The sequence below is a fragment of the Narcine bancroftii genome, chromosome 1 (genome assembly GCF_036971445.1).
Source record: "Narcine bancroftii isolate sNarBan1 chromosome 1, sNarBan1.hap1, whole genome shotgun sequence".
In the NCBI taxonomy this organism is placed as follows: Eukaryota; Metazoa; Chordata; class Chondrichthyes; order Torpediniformes; family Narcinidae; genus Narcine; species Narcine bancroftii.
The window spans coordinates 382,825,375-382,845,169 of record NC_091469.1 but is presented as its reverse complement, the minus strand read 5'-3'; the positions used below and the strand labels follow the sequence as shown (position 1 = coordinate 382,845,169).

Here is a 19,795-nt window from a genome sequence, read left to right as displayed (position 1 = left end):
CGAGTGTCAGCTGCCCGAGGGCTCTCTCCTGGGAGCGTGAGCGAGAGGGGAGAAGGCGGACGATGGGAGTTCACTTTCTCCTCATTAGCGCGGAAATCTGTACCTTGCACTGGTTCTGATGACTATAAATGGCGCGTCTTTTCTCTACCCTGGTAGGTTTCAGTAAGTGTAACCCTTACGTCAGGACTGTGCGTGGCCTGCGAGGCTGGTCTTCCACCCCTCCCCCTCTCTCAGACGCCAGTGAGCCTCTCCACCAGCTCTGAGCTGCCATTACTGCGGGCACCAACTTGTTGGCACTCTGCAATGTCCATCGTTTGCTCCTATTTTTACAGATAGCCATTTGAAAGTCTCTAGTCTCCAATGGTTTTACTAAACATAGGATGGGACTTACGTTGAACGGAGTGTACCTTGTGCTTATTCTTGGCGTACAGCTCGGTGAGTGAGTGATTCATTCATATTTCCCTGCATCAGATGCGCCCGTCAGTCGGTTGCCGGTGTGAATTAACCATGAGTCGGCCCGGCCCGGAGATGCAGCGAGCATGCGGTGTGCATCTTACTCCGAACGAAACTATTTCGTTCGAAACCTAGGAAGCCCTCTCGTCTTAACCCACTTCAATTCTCCCTGTACGAAATCTGGTTTCTGGTCCGATACGCTGTATCAAGTTTGTTCTCTCTGAACGGCGATACATCGGTTGGCGGTTACGCGACGAGATTGTATTCGCGATTCCGATCGCTAAGGGAAATCGGACGTGGGCCGAAATTTAAATCTGTTGATCCATCCTTTTTTTTTGCGCGATCGGAAACGGCAGGCGAGCGAGTGTAGATGTAGTGATCCGAACAAATAAATGCGTCGGGAGAATGGACATTGTTGAAAGAGTAAACTCCGCAGTTCCGATGCCCCGGAGGAATTCGCAAAAGAGACCTTGACTATTCCCTTCTCATCTTCACCAAACCTCGCCTCTCGGAGTATCCTGACACAATCCCCGTCTCCCACCCTCAGATGTGTACTATCTTTGGGTGATATCTGTATGTGGAAACGTGCGTGATATGAGAGAAAAAATGCTTTCTTGTTTTTGTCTAAAATAGCAAGAATTCAACAAATAATCGAGCAGCCTTTGTTCAATTTGGGCTTCCTGTAACCAAATATTGCAATGCAATGAAATTAACTAACATAGATAACATAGAACGAGATATTGCAGGCATGAGAACACGGAAAAAGCATTAATTAGACAGCGATGAACCTTTTTCAAATAATCCCGGAATGGACTCGGGAACGAGATATAAAATTCACCCTGAAAAAAGATTCGGCGCTGGGTGAAAATGACGCTTCGAGTCAGACACACATGAATAACCAGTGTTGGAAATGTGCTGACATTGAGAAGATTTTTTTGAGAGCGAGAGAATGAGAATACATTTAACGACTGAGATTTGGGCTTTTGAATTAACGAATGATTTTTCGCAAGTTTGTAAAATACATTGGTAAATATCAGTGTGATTTTTTTTTAAAAAATGCTTCTGTTTGCCAGGGAATCTTCGGGATCCCAGGCAGGGATGCAGTTGCTCAGATGTCATTTTTGGTCGACTCTTAACACATAATTTTACCCCGGGAAAGCGTTTGATTATTTCCACACCCTTTAATTACCCCACGATAAGAAATGTAATCATACATTTTTAATTTAAGGACAATCTTACTTATTTTAACATAAGAAATTATAGAACCAACCTAAGACGCTCAGTGAATTATAGATGAGACCGTGACTGATAAATTTACCACAATGTTCCCGAAGATGCCGTAAGACGATTTTAATTTTGGTACTGTTGTCCATTTCCTGCACTAGTTTCTCTTTTCTTTCTTCGACCACGCTTGGACATAGAAAGTGTAAAAATCGTTTAACTAAAAGTCTGGGTAGGAATTAGTGGGAGGCATTAAGAGACATCTTCAGAACGCCCTAGTTGTTTAGGGAAGAGTCTGAGAGCACATGCATGCAGTCTTGCCGACCATCTTCGGCCAGCGCTAAATCCGGCGACATTCAGGAGCTGAGCACCACTGAGTTGGACGTGATCCTCACCATATGGCGCTGGTTTTGCTGTGCTCTGTTCCCTCCTGTCAGCATGGCGCGCTGGTTCGGAGACCATGGCGCGAACAATTAGCCCAAAATGTCCCAATTCCGACCACTTAGGGCTAGATTGATGGGACGCTGTAATAACATCTACACGGTTCCCCTAGCAGACGTCGTCATTCACCCGTGAACCTAAATTGAATGCCAAAATAAATTCAATTGAATGTGATCAGTGCAACCGGGCAAGAAGGGACAAATAAACATGAGTGGGCAATTTAAAAAAAAAGACAACGTGCCACAGAATTCGCTAGAAGTAAGCTCTTCACTAAACGTTGAGAAACCCAGCAACCTCCACACATTGAAACAATGTGGACAACCTTTGGAGATCGGTAAATTTGTTTGTAATGGGGGCAATGGCCAGGTTACTCCAAAGCAGCAACTACCGTCTTGCAGGTCTATCCATGGGCAGATTGAGGCAGTGAGATGACCGTGGCAACACCGATGTAACAAATGGAGAAGGGAGAGTGGTCCTCATGTCTCCGCCCTATCTTCGTTAAAACCACAAGAGAAATCATTTAAAATTAAATCCGGCGGGAGGCATTTCTTTTAAGAGGCGTTCCCTCAACATCCACCGAGAGATAGGGGGAGAGAAGAGGGTCACAATTTGGTGAACGGGACACCGAGGTTTACTTTTAGACTGCTGTTACACACCTAATAAACACACCTAAACTAGAGGACATCACAGCGCCGATAATGAAGACTGCAAATGCTTTGATTGCTGGTTGCATGACACTCGCTGGCCGACGTGTGTGTTGATGAACACAATGGGCCTGGGGTTCTTTTTATCCTCACTGATCTGATGCCCATTTCTTCGCAGCCTATCTGTTCCGTAGCGTGCGAGCGGCAGGGAAGTGTGATGCAGTTTTTAAAGGGTTTTCAGACTGTTTGTTGAAACTCGGGGACAACGTGGCCAGTTACCAGCAAGGCGCGGATGACAAACAGAATGTTAAAACCATCTGCTCGTAAGTATGGAACGCTAATGTACACTCACACTCCCCCATGCACGCTCACACCCGCATTCGCCGCTCAGCTGGCCGCACAACTCCCCCATTTTTCTCTTACACCCACCCACCCACACTTTATTCGGCACCCACGCCCCCCGCCCCCTCCACACTCCCCCCCCCCCCCCACACACACACACACACACACTCTCAAGGATGGATAGGTTAGTTCTGGCAACAAATGTTTTTCGCATATTAGCGTCCACACTTTGCAACGCGCGCTCCATTCGGAGTCTCAACATAAAGGCCGTCGTCCAATAGAAAGGTCTGAATTTCTATAGTATCCATTTCGCGACCAAACTGCGCTTCCCACCCACGGAAGAGGTGAAGTTAGTCGCTGTTGCAATGCGGTAAAGGTAGTCGACAATGTGCGCACGGCAAGATCCCACATCCCAACATATAGTCAAATGATATGTTTCATGTAATTCTGAATGACAGCGCTGAATCCTGTAAATAGTTCTGTGGATCTTTTGGGTCCTTTTCAGTGTATGCAAGCCTCAATCTCAATTCTTGTCCAAAATGTGTCAGTTCCCACAATGTAACAGCCGCTCACTCCTGCACCGGGCTGTGACCATAATTGTTAAGTGTGTGAAGCGGAGGCGAACCTACAACTCTCTAAATAACCCTGCGTCTATAAATGATATTAAATAATTTTCCCATGTAAACCACCACATGGTTCAAACAAGCACATATTCTGATTTAGTTCATATGTAATGCTTCCCGGATTATGGGGAAATGTTCCAATTTCTCTTCCCGTGTTTCCCTCGATGTTATTATATGTTTGTATTTAATGCTCGTATGCAAGTCACATGCATGTACACGGGGTGCATTGTAGGCTATATCTTATCGCGTGATGAGAAAATGTTAAGCGCTCTGAAGAACTGCTTATTCGAAAATGCTGCCTTATCTGTTTAATCTTTTACGAAATTGCAGCTGTCATATACTTTCTTATTGATTAATTCGTTACTTTCCTGTTTCATGTCAGAATCTCGAACAGATGTTAAATTAACTCTCGCTTCGGTTAAAATCCAACCACCTCGGCTTACTATAAATGCCCATAGCTTAGTGTAATGGATATAAGGACAAGGCGGCGAGAGATGATGTTAACGCCCTGTAGTAGATTCATTGTAAAGATCCGCATATGAATCGAAGTGGCGTGATATTACTACAAAAAGGCAATAGTACCATTGTGTTCGGCTTTATGAATATGCCTCCAAGTGAGGTAAAGAGCAGTTAGATTACGCGCATACATCCAATCTGACCCTTTCATTTCCTGCAACAAAAAAAAAACAGAATAATTGTCACTCAGGATTCCTATTGATTTTTTTTCTCTTCTGATTCGATGTCCTGATCCTCATTCGCTTTTCCGATTTATGCTTCAGAGAGAGAGAGAGCGCGCGCGAGGGAAGGAGAGCTCAGGGAAAAAAAAAGATTAGGTTACCCTCAGGGACAATTACTCCCGAAATGCAAAAGATATACGGCCAGCCCAGGCGTTTCAATATATCATTATTTATTCGAAATGCACGAACCATGAGCCGCTAACAACGGTGCAAATTGTGTTACTGAAAGAACTGTCGCAGCAAACGTTCTAAATAATGCCACATAGGTGCCGCGCTACTTTGAAAGATCACGTTTATTCTAAACGTATAAAATCAATTGACAAAAGGTATGCAGCCGAGTCTGTCAAAGGCCGATGTCCATAACACTTGATGGACGCGTGTGTGTGTGTGTGTGTATGCCAGCAGATTTTTCCCTAAAATAGATAATTTTATAACCTACACAGCCCTGCCAGCCGTAGTCTGTTAGATTGGCAACCTGGTGTGTCTGGAGCCACCGCGCCTGGATTTGTTCAAGGCAGTACACAATTGAGAATATTTATCCGGCCCAGTTATACTTACAGAAGCAATTTGGAACTGAGAACGGGAAGATTTGGAGGAACACATTAATGGGCGCTCGTATTAGGCAGAACTTGCCGATCGAGTTGTAGGAGATTTCCTTATTATTGATTTGGCTCAAGACGCTTCCATTGTCTATGTGTTTATTTGTGAATTCATTTCTCCTCCTCCCCCCACCCACCACTGTAGATACTGGAATGATTTCCATGCATGTGCCACAACCGCTCTCGCAGACTGTCAAGATGGAGCGACGGATGTTTGGGAAAAACTCAAAGAGGATTCCAAAAACCTGGATTTCGAAGGCAGTTTGTTTGATCTGTGTGAAAGGAATAACTCCGCAAACACAATAATTCCCCAGAGTTTCACCTTTGTCGTTTTAACGTTGTCCGCCTTACTGACCTGGATTACACTCTAGGAAGACAGACACACACACACACACACACATCCGCACACAGTGTGGATTTGCAATCATTTCAGAACCACCGAACGAACCTTCAAAAGATATTTGCAAGGACTGGAAATATCTCCTTTCTTTCATGATTTACACAAAGGCGGCTTCGTGTTATTTGCCAAAATGCAACCGAGAAGCGATCGGCGGTAAAACTCACAGATATCATCTGGGGGGGAAAAAAAGGGATGCAAACCGGAAATCGAAAGTTCGGATCAAACTCAGGAACGGCCACGGGGGCCATCGCTATAAATCGTGAGTCATTCGGAGGAGGCGAGACCGAGGACGGGAGGGAGAGAAAAGCAGTTCACTCTTTTGTGCGATTCTTGGTGAATAATCGAGCATCTTTCTTTCTGTTCTACTGCCACCATCCAGTGCGAATTCAAGTCTACAGCTTTAATCATTCTACTCTTCGCAAGACCACTCTGGTGACCAAGTCTCATTAAATCCCCGAACTGTGGTCACGGTTCCAACGCCTTTTCCTCTTCGGAAAGTCTGTGATTTGTTTCGTATTGTAAAGATATATTGCCATCCTCATAAGCCTTTTAAGTTAGTTATTTTAAATATATATCTATAAATAATAAATATATATGCCGACTTATTTTTGGATGTCAAGTAGCAAAATAGATCATAAAAGGTCTTCAATGTATCTCAAACCAAACGATATGAGAATCGATCATTATTTTAAAGTAACAAAAATACTCGCAAAACGGCAAAAAAAAACTCGAGCTACATATCCAGAAATAAATAAAATTAGACGAGTTTGTGTGTTTGAAATGGCAATGTCGCTTATTGTTTGAGCGAGCATTGGAAGGAACGATATTATTCTGTCTAACATGTTAATATTCGGGAAAGAATATGGTTATACAGTTGTCGTATGATTTGCATTAAAATTATGACCTAAATTGTCCATTAAATCTGCTGTTCATGCTCTTAGGAACAGACGGATTGTTCCATAATTAATAAGGCAGAATTCTCATGCGGCAGTGAGGTTGTAATCGATATGACTCGTCAGCATTCCGGTAATTTTAATTCAAAACTAGAGAGGGATTGGGGAGAAGAGGGACTGTACGGAGGGACAGAGAGGGCCCAGAAGCCTCGCTAGAAAGATGAGCTTTCAGATTTGATATGGAGGGAGAGAGGCCGATGGATTGAAGATGTAGTCAGTTCTGGAGACAGGGACTCGGAGCTACACCTGAATAGATTCCCAGCAAGGGTTCTGAATCAAACACTAAATTGTGAGGATTCCTCCCTTCAACTTGGCGTTATAAATGTGTCAACCATGTGCAATCCCTACGAGTTAGTAGATAGAACACGGGCGGTGGTGCTTCCCCTCGAATGCGAGCTCTGCAGTCTCTCATCACTCACCGATGGAAACGACAGGGCATTCTCACATCTTCCGCCATTTAGAAATGATTTGATGTTTTGGGTCGTCTCTATTTAATTTTTCAGAATTATTCAGTGTACAGTTATGTACTAATTCGGGGCTGCTCAGAACGTGCTCTCAGGCAAATAAGAAGGCAGCTTTCTGGAGTCGCATTTCATTTCTTACAAGAAATCGGTCCAGATTAATTAGTGAAGATGGTGAAAATCATACTGAAAAATAAATTATTCACAATATAGGTAAACATGTTAACCCAAGTCAATAATGTGGATTAACACGTTTATCGGAGTGCTGAAACTTCGCTAAATCCAAAAACTAAATCGGATTAAATATTCTGATAAAATCGGAACACTTAGATTCGAATGTAATAATAAGGGTGTAAAATTAGATTGACCAGAATGACATGGTTTGTGTCTGAAATTCCCCTAGAGGGATTACAGTGAGGTTCGCAAAAAAAAACGTTTCAAGCATCACGGCAAAAAGGTCTCCGAGAGAGACCTTGAAACATTCAGAACCAGATAAAGCATGAAGCAATAAGTGTGTGTGTGTGTGCGTGTTGTGTGTGTGCCTGTGTGTGCGCGCGTGTGCCTGTCTATGTGTGCGTGTTATGCGCGGGTGTGCCTGTATGTGTGTGTGCCTGTCTGTATGTGTGTGTGCGTGTTGGGTGTGTGTGCGCGTGTGCCTGTCTATGTGTGCGTGTTGTGCGCGTGTGTGCCTGTATGTGTGTGTGCCTGTTGTGTGTGTGCGAGTTGTGTGTGTGTGGCCGTAACCATATAAAATCAAGCATGATTAAATGAAGATGAAATATTAAATCATGGTTTTTTTTATGATGGAGAGCTATAAATCCTACGGAACATCACTTGCATCGGGCGATGGCGGGAGAGCCATCAAATCATTGAGGTGATTTCATGTAAGGTCACCGTTTTAACAAGTGCATTTATCATTTGAGCAGACCACGGGCATAAAATAGATTTGACGAGGGGATCTGATGGAGATGCTAACTGCACCATCAGAAACGGGAGAGCGGACCTGTTTTGAAATGTGATGTTGAGAATCTGAAGTCCCAGATTTTAACTTTGCAAATAGTTTCTAGCTTCTGGCAGTCCCGGTGAGTGTCAGACACTCGACAGGTTTATTTATTCCAGATCTCCAGCATCACTAGGCCCCAGAGGAGACTGATATAAATAAAGCTTGCCGCTGGGAAAGGCTTTGGTAAGGACTTGAATGAGTTAGGGAGAATCACTTCACTGCGCAGATCACTCGCACCACCCGCCGCCAGAGAAGGAGCGGTAGAACCCGCCCCCGCGCGCAGGCTAATTTAGGGAGCCTCATTGCAGGAAGGGGGCGAGAAGGGATTTTCCAGTGTATTTTGGTAGACTTGTAATCCTGCATCCAACTGACGGTGACACTGAAGTCAGCAGCGATGAGTCACCCACTTCAACAGCTTTTCTTTTTGTGCTCTGCACATGACACTGGATCAAAGCTTGTGCTCATGCAAGCGCGTTGAAGATCCAGGAGCGGTCAAGTCAGCTGGACGGTTACCAAATTCGGGAAAATGTGGATGTATGAAGCAAGTGGAAAGCGAGGAGGGGCGAGTTTCTGTTGCTCGCAGTGCGACTGAGGCGCGGGTATTCATGGAGATCAGAACATGATTTAGTCATGAATGTTTCATGGTTAGTTCTGCAGGAAGCTGCGTTACCTAGGCGACGATGGCGGGGAGAAGGTTGATGGACAGCTTCAGGTGCGTCCAGTTGAGCAGAAACGGAGATGGGAGGGATCTCGAAAAAAGGGATGCAAATTAAAAACGATCCCCACAAGAGATGGATACATAAATCATCGCTGCTACATGTTTTGTAAAAATATTATCCGCCAAACGCAATGTGCATTGAAGGCCGTGTGGCGGGTTTTTTGGTGTTTCAGTATGTATCTGCAGTGGATCGGAGCACTGTGAGATGAACTATTTGTGGAGATGCCCCGCTGTGAGATGGCCAAGCAGGCCAAGTGCTGAAAGTGACTGCTTGTGCCTTGGTTTCTGGAGCTGGATGGGAAGGAACATCTCTGGGAGATCGCAACTAAAACAGCCAGAGTGTGAAAATAAGATCTTTCCCCAGTTGGGTACAGAGTCAGTCGGTGTTTAATTAACATCCCGCGAGCACTATGCAAAACACATTCCGGTTGTATCAGAGTCATGAGAGTGACGTTTCACATCAAAGACGATTCTGAAATGAGGACGAAGTTCTGAGCCTCTCACAAAGTGCCAACCCACATTGGTTACAACGACGAGGGGGTTTTTAAACGGAATAAAAAGGATGTTCGTGTCAAAATAGTCAAAATCAATCATGCTTGAAAAAAGTCGACAGTATAACCATATTCTTGGAACGGGTTCAGATTCTGAATAACAACATGTCATTACTGAAACATAAACTAGTTCATGAACTATATTACCATTTATTACGACAAAAAAGGAAGAATGCTTTTGCGCGAATGGCTTGCGAAAATATACGCCGAAAATATCGCAACTTAACTAACGAATTATGTAAGAATCTGAAGCCAATTTTGTACTTTCAGCGGGAGACCATTCAACCACCCAGCCCTTTCCATCTGGTGTGCACTTTCAGCTATGTTATCCAAACATTTACCGAGCTAATCTTGACCTAAGCATTCAAGAATTTAAAATGATCTCCTTTCCAGTTTTTCACTTTTAGACCGAGTTCAATGGACGAACGGGCGCCAACGCCACAGTCATGTTGCAGGTTGCGACGCGGAAGGTTTATCCCATGTAACATACAGTAGGTCTGGTATTAAACGAGAAGACGCCTATTGCGTGAACAAGGTAACGGATGGAGGATATATCTGGTATAAATATGCACATTCGTTAAAGTCCTTAGATTGTTTTAACAACCTCATCATCGCGCCCGTGACTGCCTATAAACGTTACATTATAGACACATTAGCAGAGATTAGGTCTTAATAATAAAAAACATAGCTTTAATAAAGAGTATCAAACCAACAGCTCTGTTTAACGTAATAAAATGGCACAAATAACGAGTAGGTTGGTTGTCGAAATAGATTGCAGATTCCATTGCTGCATCCAATAACACAGTTTTCAAAATAGTTACCTCAAGTAAAGACAAAAAAATACTTCGTAACAGATGTAGTTTTGAGATTAATGATTTACTCGCTTCTCTGCGCTTTCCGTTTGGGGGTTTTATATAGAATCGAAGTTTTTTTGTAATATTGGTTCTGTGCGAAAAAAGCCAACTGTTCTATGTGTTAAAAGATTCGGATAATTGCTTGCAAACATTAAAGTGGAGTTAATGCCTTTATACCGTCCACATGTAATCCTTGTGCCCATAATCACTACTTACAAGAGTGTGCAAGTGTCGTGATGTAATGCCTGATGTCTTTTAAAGAACCTCGAATTGTTCCGTTGGGTATGTTAAATTTCGGGTTTTTTTTGCTCGACGTTGTAATGAAATCTCACAACGTTAATCTGACTTTTTATTAAGCGATACATGCGATGAACACAAGGGGTGAGAGGGCAGTGATGGATCTTTGGTGAAGCTTCCTAGTTTATCGCTTTGATATGAGCCTCAAAGAATCCGACGAAGGAAGATTGCAAGGAAACGTACAGTCAGCGGTTTCCCGTCACATCAGCAACGTTGAAGGGATTTGGGGAAATTCGGCATCCGGATTCCTTGCCTACCGTCCATCTGCACTCCCTCGGTCGCCGTGAACACGAAGAAAACCTTACATGCATGCTACTTCCCATTTGCAGACTCATCCAGTGTTGCTGTGTCAGCATGCATTATTCATCCAGACCTGGGCGAAATGCTATCGACTGTTAAGTGGGGCAATTATATTTCTGTACCTTTTTTGGGAATTCTGTTCGTCAGGGGCGACTTGGAGGAAAACATATCTCTTAGAAATATTATATTTATGTGGTAAAAGCTGGTGTTTCATTCTTTGGTCATATTCTTTCTTCCGTCCAGAGATATAAATAAATTTCATTTAGTTTTTATACATGTTGGCTGTTACATTTTATCTTCAGGATTTACGAAACAAAGTTTTGCAGGACCACTGAAATAAACAGAAAGCGGGAAGCGGGCCTGACAATTCTACGCCTTGGCGAACGCCAGCCAGGAAAGGGACTCCAATCGAATACAATTCACATGTTATTTAATTCCCTGAACACGTCCCATCTTCATCTTCGTCCTTTCCCTCTCCCTTGTGATGTCCTAGTGTGTAATCCTGAACAAGGGAACAAAAACTCAATGAGTTACTAGCCAAAGGTTTCCCTAAGCGTAGCCTGCCTTAAACAGACCTTTTTAAATAAAAACACGTAATATTTGTGCAAGCGATTGTCCTACTAAATAGTTGGGTGCACAACTGAGATGGAAAGCCCTTGTCTTTTTTCTCCCCCCGACGCTAATCTCAAGAGACTTTGCATGCGCACTTTCCCCCCCATCAGTCCACGGCAGAGCTCGGCTTGCGCTGTCTCCGTGGATGCGAATGCAGGACAGGTAACCTCCTTCATTGCTTCCCACCGGCGCCTCCTTGCTCTGTCTCTGCCCTCGGCCCCATCACCACTGCCCATACTCAGCCTGAACACTTGTTCACCGTATGTTACAAAGCGGAGCTGACGTGAGCGCCGCGCCCTCAGACATTTTGCCTTTCCGTCAAGCATCCCAACCCCAGGACTGTAATTCAAGCCAAACAATGGGAAACCGGAGGGATTCCAGCGGGCCGGGTAGAAACGATCAACGTTTCGGGACGAGGCTCTTCATCCTCACGGACAGACTCGACATTCACCGCCACGTTTGCAAATTTCGGATGCGGTGCACAGATCGCAATGTAGACTCCCCAGCGACCGAGACTCGCGCAGTCATCTTTCTGCTCAACAGGGATACACTGGAAGTTGCCCTTCCAGTAGTAGTTTCAATGAGTTACTAGTCAAAGGTTTCCCTAAGCGTAGCCTGCCTTAAACAGACCTTTTGTTTAAAAAAAAAGCACGTAATATTCGTGCAAGCGATTGCCCTACTAAATAGTTGGGTGCACAACTGAGATGGAGAGCCCTTGTCTTTTTTCTCCCCCCCCCCCCCGCTAATATCAAGAGACTTTGCATGCGCACTTTCCCTCCATCAGTCAATTGGCGGAATGCTATTGATTCACACCATCTGGTGAACGCAGCCCTCAATATTAGAACAGCGTGAATCTGTATTCCGATCACTGGCACGCACCGGCACGCCACTATGATCAACATCTCAATTAAAATATCAATTAAGATTTTAATTAAAAGTCGCCATAATACTGGAGAAATGGGCAGTATCTCGGACATGGTTTGGAGCGTTGAGCAATGACCATGATTCTAAATATTAACTGCATTTGGAATTGGCAGCGGGACCGCGCTCGAGGGATCGTTTAAACAACCTCTTTGCCCACAATTCGTCCATCTGACGATGTTTGGATCATGAATATTTGGCCAAACCTGTCCAAAATGCAAATAAAATCACACCCCGCTTCAAGACCCATGTATCGCATTCAGATCACCTGTCAGAGATAAAATGGAACTTGGCGTTGAGCCTGTTCCTTTTTGACACAATGAGCCAGAGATCAATTCATTCGAGATGTTTAAGGCGGAGATGGATACATTTTCCAAAGAGCAAGAGGCAAAGGGATGGGACGGTGGGGTCTGGCACAGAGCCGAGGCCCGAGTTGATCAGCAATGTCGGGGCAGGCTCGAGATAGATTCCCTACTCCCGCTCCTGACCCCCTCTGTTCACAGTTGTCATTTAACAATCGTAACGTCTATTTGCACGGACATCGAACCGTCAATGCATTAAGTGCATTCCAAGGCACTGCATTCGAGAGCCATCAAACAAACTCACCCCCGGGCGCACCTGGGGAATGATTTGGAGGCAGGTAAGAGCTAAGCTGGAGAGGGACAGTGATAGGAGAGTAAAGGGGGACACTGGGTGAGTATGAGTGGGTGAATGGATGGGAGAGACACCACATTAAAGAGGCCATGTGAAAGAGCATGTGCTGAGGGGATGGAAGGGGGGCTATGATTGAGGGTGTGAACTCAATGATAGAGAGGACAGGGTATTAAAGGAGGAGCTGAAGAAGAGGGTGTGGACAAGAGAGTGGTTGTCCCCATTGTGTGTGTGTGTGGGGGGGGGGTATGTGTGTACAGACATGCATGTGTGCATATATGTGTGTATACATTTGTGCATTCCTTGTGTGTGTCTATCATAAGATCATTAGGCAATCCAGTCCATTTAGTCCATCTGCCATTCCATCATTATTGTGGGAGGGATTAATTGGGTAATAAAGTAAATTGGCAGGGACCAATAAAAAGGAGGGCTTGCTAAAGGAGTGGCCCAGTGAGTGGCATGCAGAGGCTGAGTTAAGGCTCTTTTTAAGTTTATCTAAAGTATTCTAAATTGAAGAGCAGGTGATGGAGGCAGTTATGTGTTCTGATTGCAGGATGTGGGAGGTCAGGGACAGCATAGATGTTCCTGATGATGACATCTGCAAAAGGTGCATACAGTTACAACTACTAAAAGGTTAGAGAATTGGAGTTGCAGCTGGGTGAACTGCAGATCATAAGGGAGGTAGAGGCAGTAATAGATAGGAGTTATGGGGAGACAGTCACCCCCCCCCCCAACAGTCAGGAAAATGGGTGACTGTGTGGAAAGGGAACGAGGGAGATGAGCAGTGCAGAGTACCCCTGTGGCTATTCCCCTCAACAACAAGCATACTGCTTTGAATACCATTTGGGGGATGATCTACAGGGACAAATCATGGAGGTTGGGTCTATGGCACAGGGGCTAAACTCTGGGCTCAGAAGGGAAGGGGAAAAAGAGTAGGGCTATTGTAGTTGGGGACTCACTGGTTAGGGGGTTTGCTGGATGAAATCAGGGATCCTGGTTGGTAGGTTGCCTCCCAATTGCCAGGATCAGGGATATCTCTGATTGAGTCCACAGCATTCTGGAGGGGAGGGTGAGCAGAAGTTGTGGTCCATGTGTGGGCCAATGACATAGTTAGCAGTGGCAATGAGGTCCTGAAAAAGGATTACATCGAGTTAGGGAAGAAATTGAAAAGCAGGATCTCAAGGGTGGCAATCTCAGGATTGCTGCCTGTGCCATGCACTAGTGAGGATAGAAATACAAAGTTGTGGAGGATAAAAACGTGGCTCAGGAGCTGGAGCAGGGGTTTAGATTTCTGGATTTTTGGGATCTCTTCTGGGGCAAGTCAGACCTGTACAAAAGGGATGGGTTGCACTTGAACTGGAGGGGAGCCAATATCCTGATGGCCAGGATTGCTAGAGCTGTTGAGGAGGGTTTAAACTAGTTTGGCAGGGTGGTGGGAATCAGAATAAGAGTACAGAGAGTAGGGAGGAAGAACACCTAGACTGGAAGGAATGGAGCGAACAGAACAAAAATATAAATGAAGGAGGAAGGTAAAGGTAGTTGGGAACAAAAGGAGTATATGTGGAGAACAGTCTCTCAAGTGCATATATTTTATAGCAAGGAGCATTGTAAATAGGGAGGATGAGCTTAAGACAGGGATGACTACATGGAAATGATATTGTGGCCATCAGTGAAACTTGGTTGCAGGAAGGGCATGTTTGACAGTTAAATATTCCAGGATTCTGTTGTTTTAGGCATGATAGAACAGGGGGGAATAAAAGGTGAAGGAGATGCATTGCTTACTAGAGAGAATATTACAGCAGTGCTGTGGCAGGATGGTTTGGTGGGATCGTCCAGCGAGGCTACTTGGGTGGAATTGAGGAATGGTGGGGACATGAATGCATTGATGGGAGTGTATTATAGACGACCAAATGGCTAAGGGAATTAGAGGAGCAAATTTGTAAGGAGATTGTGTAATAAGCATAAGGTGGTAGTTGTGGGAGATTTCAACTTTCTGAACATTAACTAGGACACCCATACAGTAAGGGGGCTGGAGTGTTCAGGAAAGTTTTCTTAATCAATACGTAGAAGAACCGACTCGAGACGGGGCAGTATTGGATCTCCTATTAGGGAATGAGGTAGGTCAGGTGACAGATTTGTGTTGGGGAACACTCTATTAGATTTAGGCTAGTAATGGAAAAGAATAGAGATTCTTGATTGGAAAAAGGCAAATTTTAGGAGATGAGAAAAGATTTGGAGGGTGTGGATTGGAATAAGTTATTTTCAGGAAAGAATGTAGCAGATAAATGGAGGATATTCAAAAGAGAAGTTCTGAGAGTGCAGAGTTGGAATGTCCCCGTGAAGATTAAAGGAAAAGTTAGAAACTGTGGGGATCCTTCAAAAGATATTGGGAACTTAGTTCAGAGGAAGAGGGATGTGTACAACAGGTATAAATAGCAAGGAAGGGATGAACTGCTTGAGGAATATAAGGAGAGTTTTAAAAAAATCTTTAAGAAGGAAATTAGAATGGCTAAAAGGAGACATGAAGCTGCTTTGGCAGGAAAAGTAAAAATAAATCCAAAGGGTTTCTATAGGCACATTAAAAGTTAAAGTAAAAGATAAAATTGGACCCCTTGAAGATGAGGGGGGTAGAGGCTGGAGGAAATGGGTGAAATTTTAAATGATTTTTATTTCTTCAGTATTTACTAAGGAAAAGAATATTGAGCCAGATCAAGTGAAGAAATATGGTAGGGAGCTCATGGATAATATAAGAATTAATGAGGAGGTAGTGTTGGCTATATTAAAAAAGATCAGGTGAATAAATCTCCAGGTCCTGACAAAATATTCCCTAGGACCCTGAGGGAGGTTAGTGAACAAATAGTGGGGGTGTTGACAGAAATATTTAAAATGTCACTGGCCATTGGGGAAATGCTGGAGGACTGGAGGGTGTCTCATGTTGTTCCGCTGTTCAAAAAAGGATCCCAAAGTAGAAATGGTAATTATAGGCCTGTAAGTCTGCCATCAGTGGTGGGTAAATTGATGGAAAGTGTTCTTAGAGATGGTATATACAACTATTTGTAAAGACAGGGATTGATTCGGAGTAGTCAGCATGATTTTGTACATGGTAGTTCATGTCTAACAAATCTGATAGTTTTTCAAGGAGGTTACCAAAAAGGTTGAAGGGAAGGTGGTGGATGTTGTCTATGTGGACTTTAGTAAGGCTTTTGATAAGGCTCCCCAAAAGAGGTTAGTAAGGAAGGTGGAAGCATTAGGTATTAATGATGAAGTAGTGAGATGGATTCAACAATGGTTGGATAGGAGATACCAAAGAGTAGTGGTGGAAAGTTATTTGTCATATTGGAGGCTGGTGATGAGTGGAGTGCCTCAGGGATCGCTACTGGGTGAACTGCTGTTTTGTCAAATATATTAATGATCGAGATGATGGGGTGGCAAATTGGATTAGTAAATTTGCAGATGATATAAAGGTTGGCAGTGTGGTGGACAGTGAGGAAGATTACCAAGCTTCTGGGGTAATATTGGACAGTTGGAAGAGTGGGCTGAAAGATGGCAGATGGAGTTTAATACTGAAAAATGTGAGGTGCTACATTTTGGTAAGACCAATCAAAATAGGACATACACGTTAAATGGTAGACAAATGAGGAGTGCAGTGGAACAAAGGGATTTAGGAGTCATGGTACATAATTCTCTGAAAGTTGAATCACATGTGGATAGGTTGATGAAGAAGGCAGTTAGTAAGTTGGCTTTCATAAATCAGAGTATAGAACACAGGAATTGGGATGTTATGTTGAAATTGTATAAGGCATTGGTGAGGCCAAATTTGGAATATTGTGTGCAATTTTGGTCATCAAATTACAGGAAGGATATAAAGAGAGAGTGCAGAGGAGATTTACAAGAATGTTGTCGGGATTTCAGGATTTGAATTATAGGGAAAGGTTGAGCTGGCTGGGAGGTTAAGGGATGATTTGATAGGTATTCAAAACTACAAGGGGAACAGATAGAGTCAATGTGGATAGACTTTTTCCACTGAAAGTGGGGGAGATTCAAACAAGAGGGCATAGATTGAGAGTAAAAGAGGAGAAGTTTAAGGGAAACAAGGGGAAATTTCTTCTAGTTGGGGGTATGGAATGAACTTCCGGCAGTGGTGGTAGAAGTGAGATCAATATTAATATTCAAGGATAGGTTGGATAGGTATATGGACGGGAGAGGTGTGGAGGGTTACGGGCCAAATGTGGAACTAGGTGGGAGAAGATGTTTGACACAGACTAGTAGGGCCACACTGGCCTGTTTCTGTGCTGTACATGTTTATATGGCTGATTTACTATCTTTTTCAACCACATTCTCTTGCCTTCTCCCTGTAACTTCTGATTCCCTTCCTGATCAAGAACATATCTACCTCTGCTTAAATACTCCCAATGATGGCCTCCAACACTGACTGCACCCACTAATTCTACAAATTCACTGCCCTCAAAGAATCCTAATAGGTTTGTTGGGTAAGATTTTTTTCCCTTCAGGAAAGTGTGTGTGTGTGTGTGTGTGTGTGTGTGTGTGTGTGTGTGTGTGTGTGTGTGTGTGTGTGTGTGTGTGTGTGTGTGTGTGTGTGTGTGTGTGTGTGTGTGTGTGTGTGTGTGTGTGTGTGTGTGTGTGTGTGTGTGTGTGTGTGTGTGTGTGTGTGTGAGAGAGAGACTGTAGATCCATAGAACACAACAGCACAGAAATAGGGATTTCAGTCTTATTAGACTATGTCAGACTATTATTCTGTCTGGTCTCATTGACCTGCTCCCAGACCATATCCTTCCATACCCAACCTGTCCAAATTTTTTTTTAATGTCAAAATTGAGTCTTCATTTATTTTTGGAATATTTTATTTATCAGTTTTCAAACTCATACAGTGATCAATGTTCATCAAAACTTAGTCATCGCTTCTGTACAAGTTTCATCATTGAGTTCGAGCCCTGTTTTTATTTCCACCCCTCCGTCCCCCTGTCATCACACACAATGGACATTCAAGATGCTTATAACAAAGGTTAAAAATCTAAATCAGGGTTATGTGGATTTGTTGCACCCCAGTGGCTCGTGATCCAGCTATTATCCTATCCATGGTTATTTTATTCTTTTTTTCATGGATTTGGATGGGATGGGGTGGGCTGTGAGATGGGATTGTGCACCTATGAAGTTTAGGTACAGTTTCCAAATCTTAAGGAAGGCACTTTACTTTTTACTAAAGATTGTAAGAGATTTTCTCCAGGGCAACACAGCTCTGCATTCCAGTGCACAATGCTCAAGCTGGAGTCATACTTCCAGGTAACTGCTATGCACTTCCTGGCCACTGCCAAATTGACTATTACAAATTGGATTTGAAATTTGGACAGCTTAATTGGAAGTCTTGCATCCAACATATTTCCCAACAGGAACAACACTGGATCCTATGGGAATTCTTTGCCTATGATTTTCCCCAGGGCTTCACCTAGGTCCACCCAAAAGGGCCTCACCTTGTTCCATGTCCAGGTTACATGCATGCATGTTCCTATCGTAATGCCACATCTGAAACATTCATTTGAGATTTCTGATTTGGATCTGTTGAATTTTTGTGAAGTCAGGTATAGTTGGTGAAGAAAATTATACTGCACCAGCCTATACCGCGCGTTAATGATTGCCGTCATGCTGATCCAACACAGGTCCAAACAACACTGCTCATCAATCATTATTCCTAAATCCAACTCCCGCCTCCAGCTTGACTTGTGAAGGCCTGGTTTAGGCCTTCCCCCCACTTGAAGTAAGAAATACATTGCCAAAATAAACTTACATGTGTTTCCCCTTTGAATCAGGGTCTCCATGTAATTGATCCTTCATTTACCTATTCAGCTGGCACCTCATCCCTTAAAAATGTCCACTTTCACTCTCAGTCCATGTCCTTTTCTTTTTATTTCTCCTAACCTCAGTGGGAAAAGCCTTCTTGCATTTAGTCTATTTGTGCCCTTCCTAATTTTGTACATCTCCATCAAATTTCCCCTAATTTCTTCTTTGCGCTGGGGAATAAAGTCTTGTTTAGTTACTGGATCATGGTTAAAATCCACCTGTTCACTGTCATCCTTCTCTCCTGCCTCCTCTATATATGACTCCTGATTTGCAGCAATGTGTTTCTGTGATCAAGCCAACTTGTTCAAGGTGCTGGGGAAATGGACATTTAATGCTGTCACAGCCAGTCATGACCTGATCCTAAACAATGAAAAATTATAAATGATGGGAACCAGATGCTGTGTTTCTGGATGAGTTCATCCATGAAGAGTAAATGGATGAGAAGCAGATGAACACTTGGATAAATATGTAATGGGTCAGGAGTGGGATGGGAGCTCATTGCAAGTGACTCACCCATTCCTTAAAGGGTGGCAGAAAAAGGGAGGAGAGCTTGAATATGATGTCAGAAAGAGGCACATAAACCACAGATTCTGGAGATACTCAGACAGACAGGTAACATCTGGGGAGAGATAAATAGGGTTAATGTTTCAGGTTGATGACCTGTCAAGGAACAATTGGAAATGTATTTTTTTAAATGTTCAGAGATGGGTGAAGAAAACAAAACGAATCTCTGTGATGAGGCAGAGAGAAACTGAATGACAGGAATGGGGGTGGTGCTGGGTGAGGAAGGCTGGCTCATTGCCGGTGCTCCAGGTCTCTTTGCCTCTTCCCTGTTGAAATTCCACTACATTACACTTTGTTCTGTTTGTGATATTGTTACTATTGCCCACAAGGGAGGAGAAATTGTGGGCTGAGAGTTTGACTTCATGGGAAACCAAGTGTGAATGAATTAATTTGGACCATAAGACACACTTATTGGAGCTGAAAGATTAAGGTCTTTAAAAAATATTTTACTCAGAATTTTAAAACCACATACATTTCAATTAATAATGAATTATATATGTAGCTGAAAGATTAGGTTGAGATAAAGTTGTGAAATAAAAAAAAAAGATTTCAATGACTTCTCAAAGATTTGAGTTTTAATCCAACCCAGATGAA

General features: G+C 43.5%; 1 protein-coding gene across 1 annotated transcript; it reads left to right on the top strand.

Moving 5' to 3' along the window:
• The first annotated feature begins 374 nt into the window (after positions 1-374).
• Positions 375-5,999, top strand: nrn1a (neuritin 1a). The gene is made up of 3 exons (XM_069915547.1): positions 375-435; positions 2,938-3,082; positions 5,206-5,999. The coding sequence occupies exons 1-3, from the start codon at positions 381-383 to the stop codon at positions 5,429-5,431; spliced, it is 426 nt and encodes a 141-aa protein (XP_069771648.1). The 5' UTR covers positions 375-380; the 3' UTR covers positions 5,432-5,999.
• Positions 6,000-19,795: the final 13,796 nt, after the last annotated feature.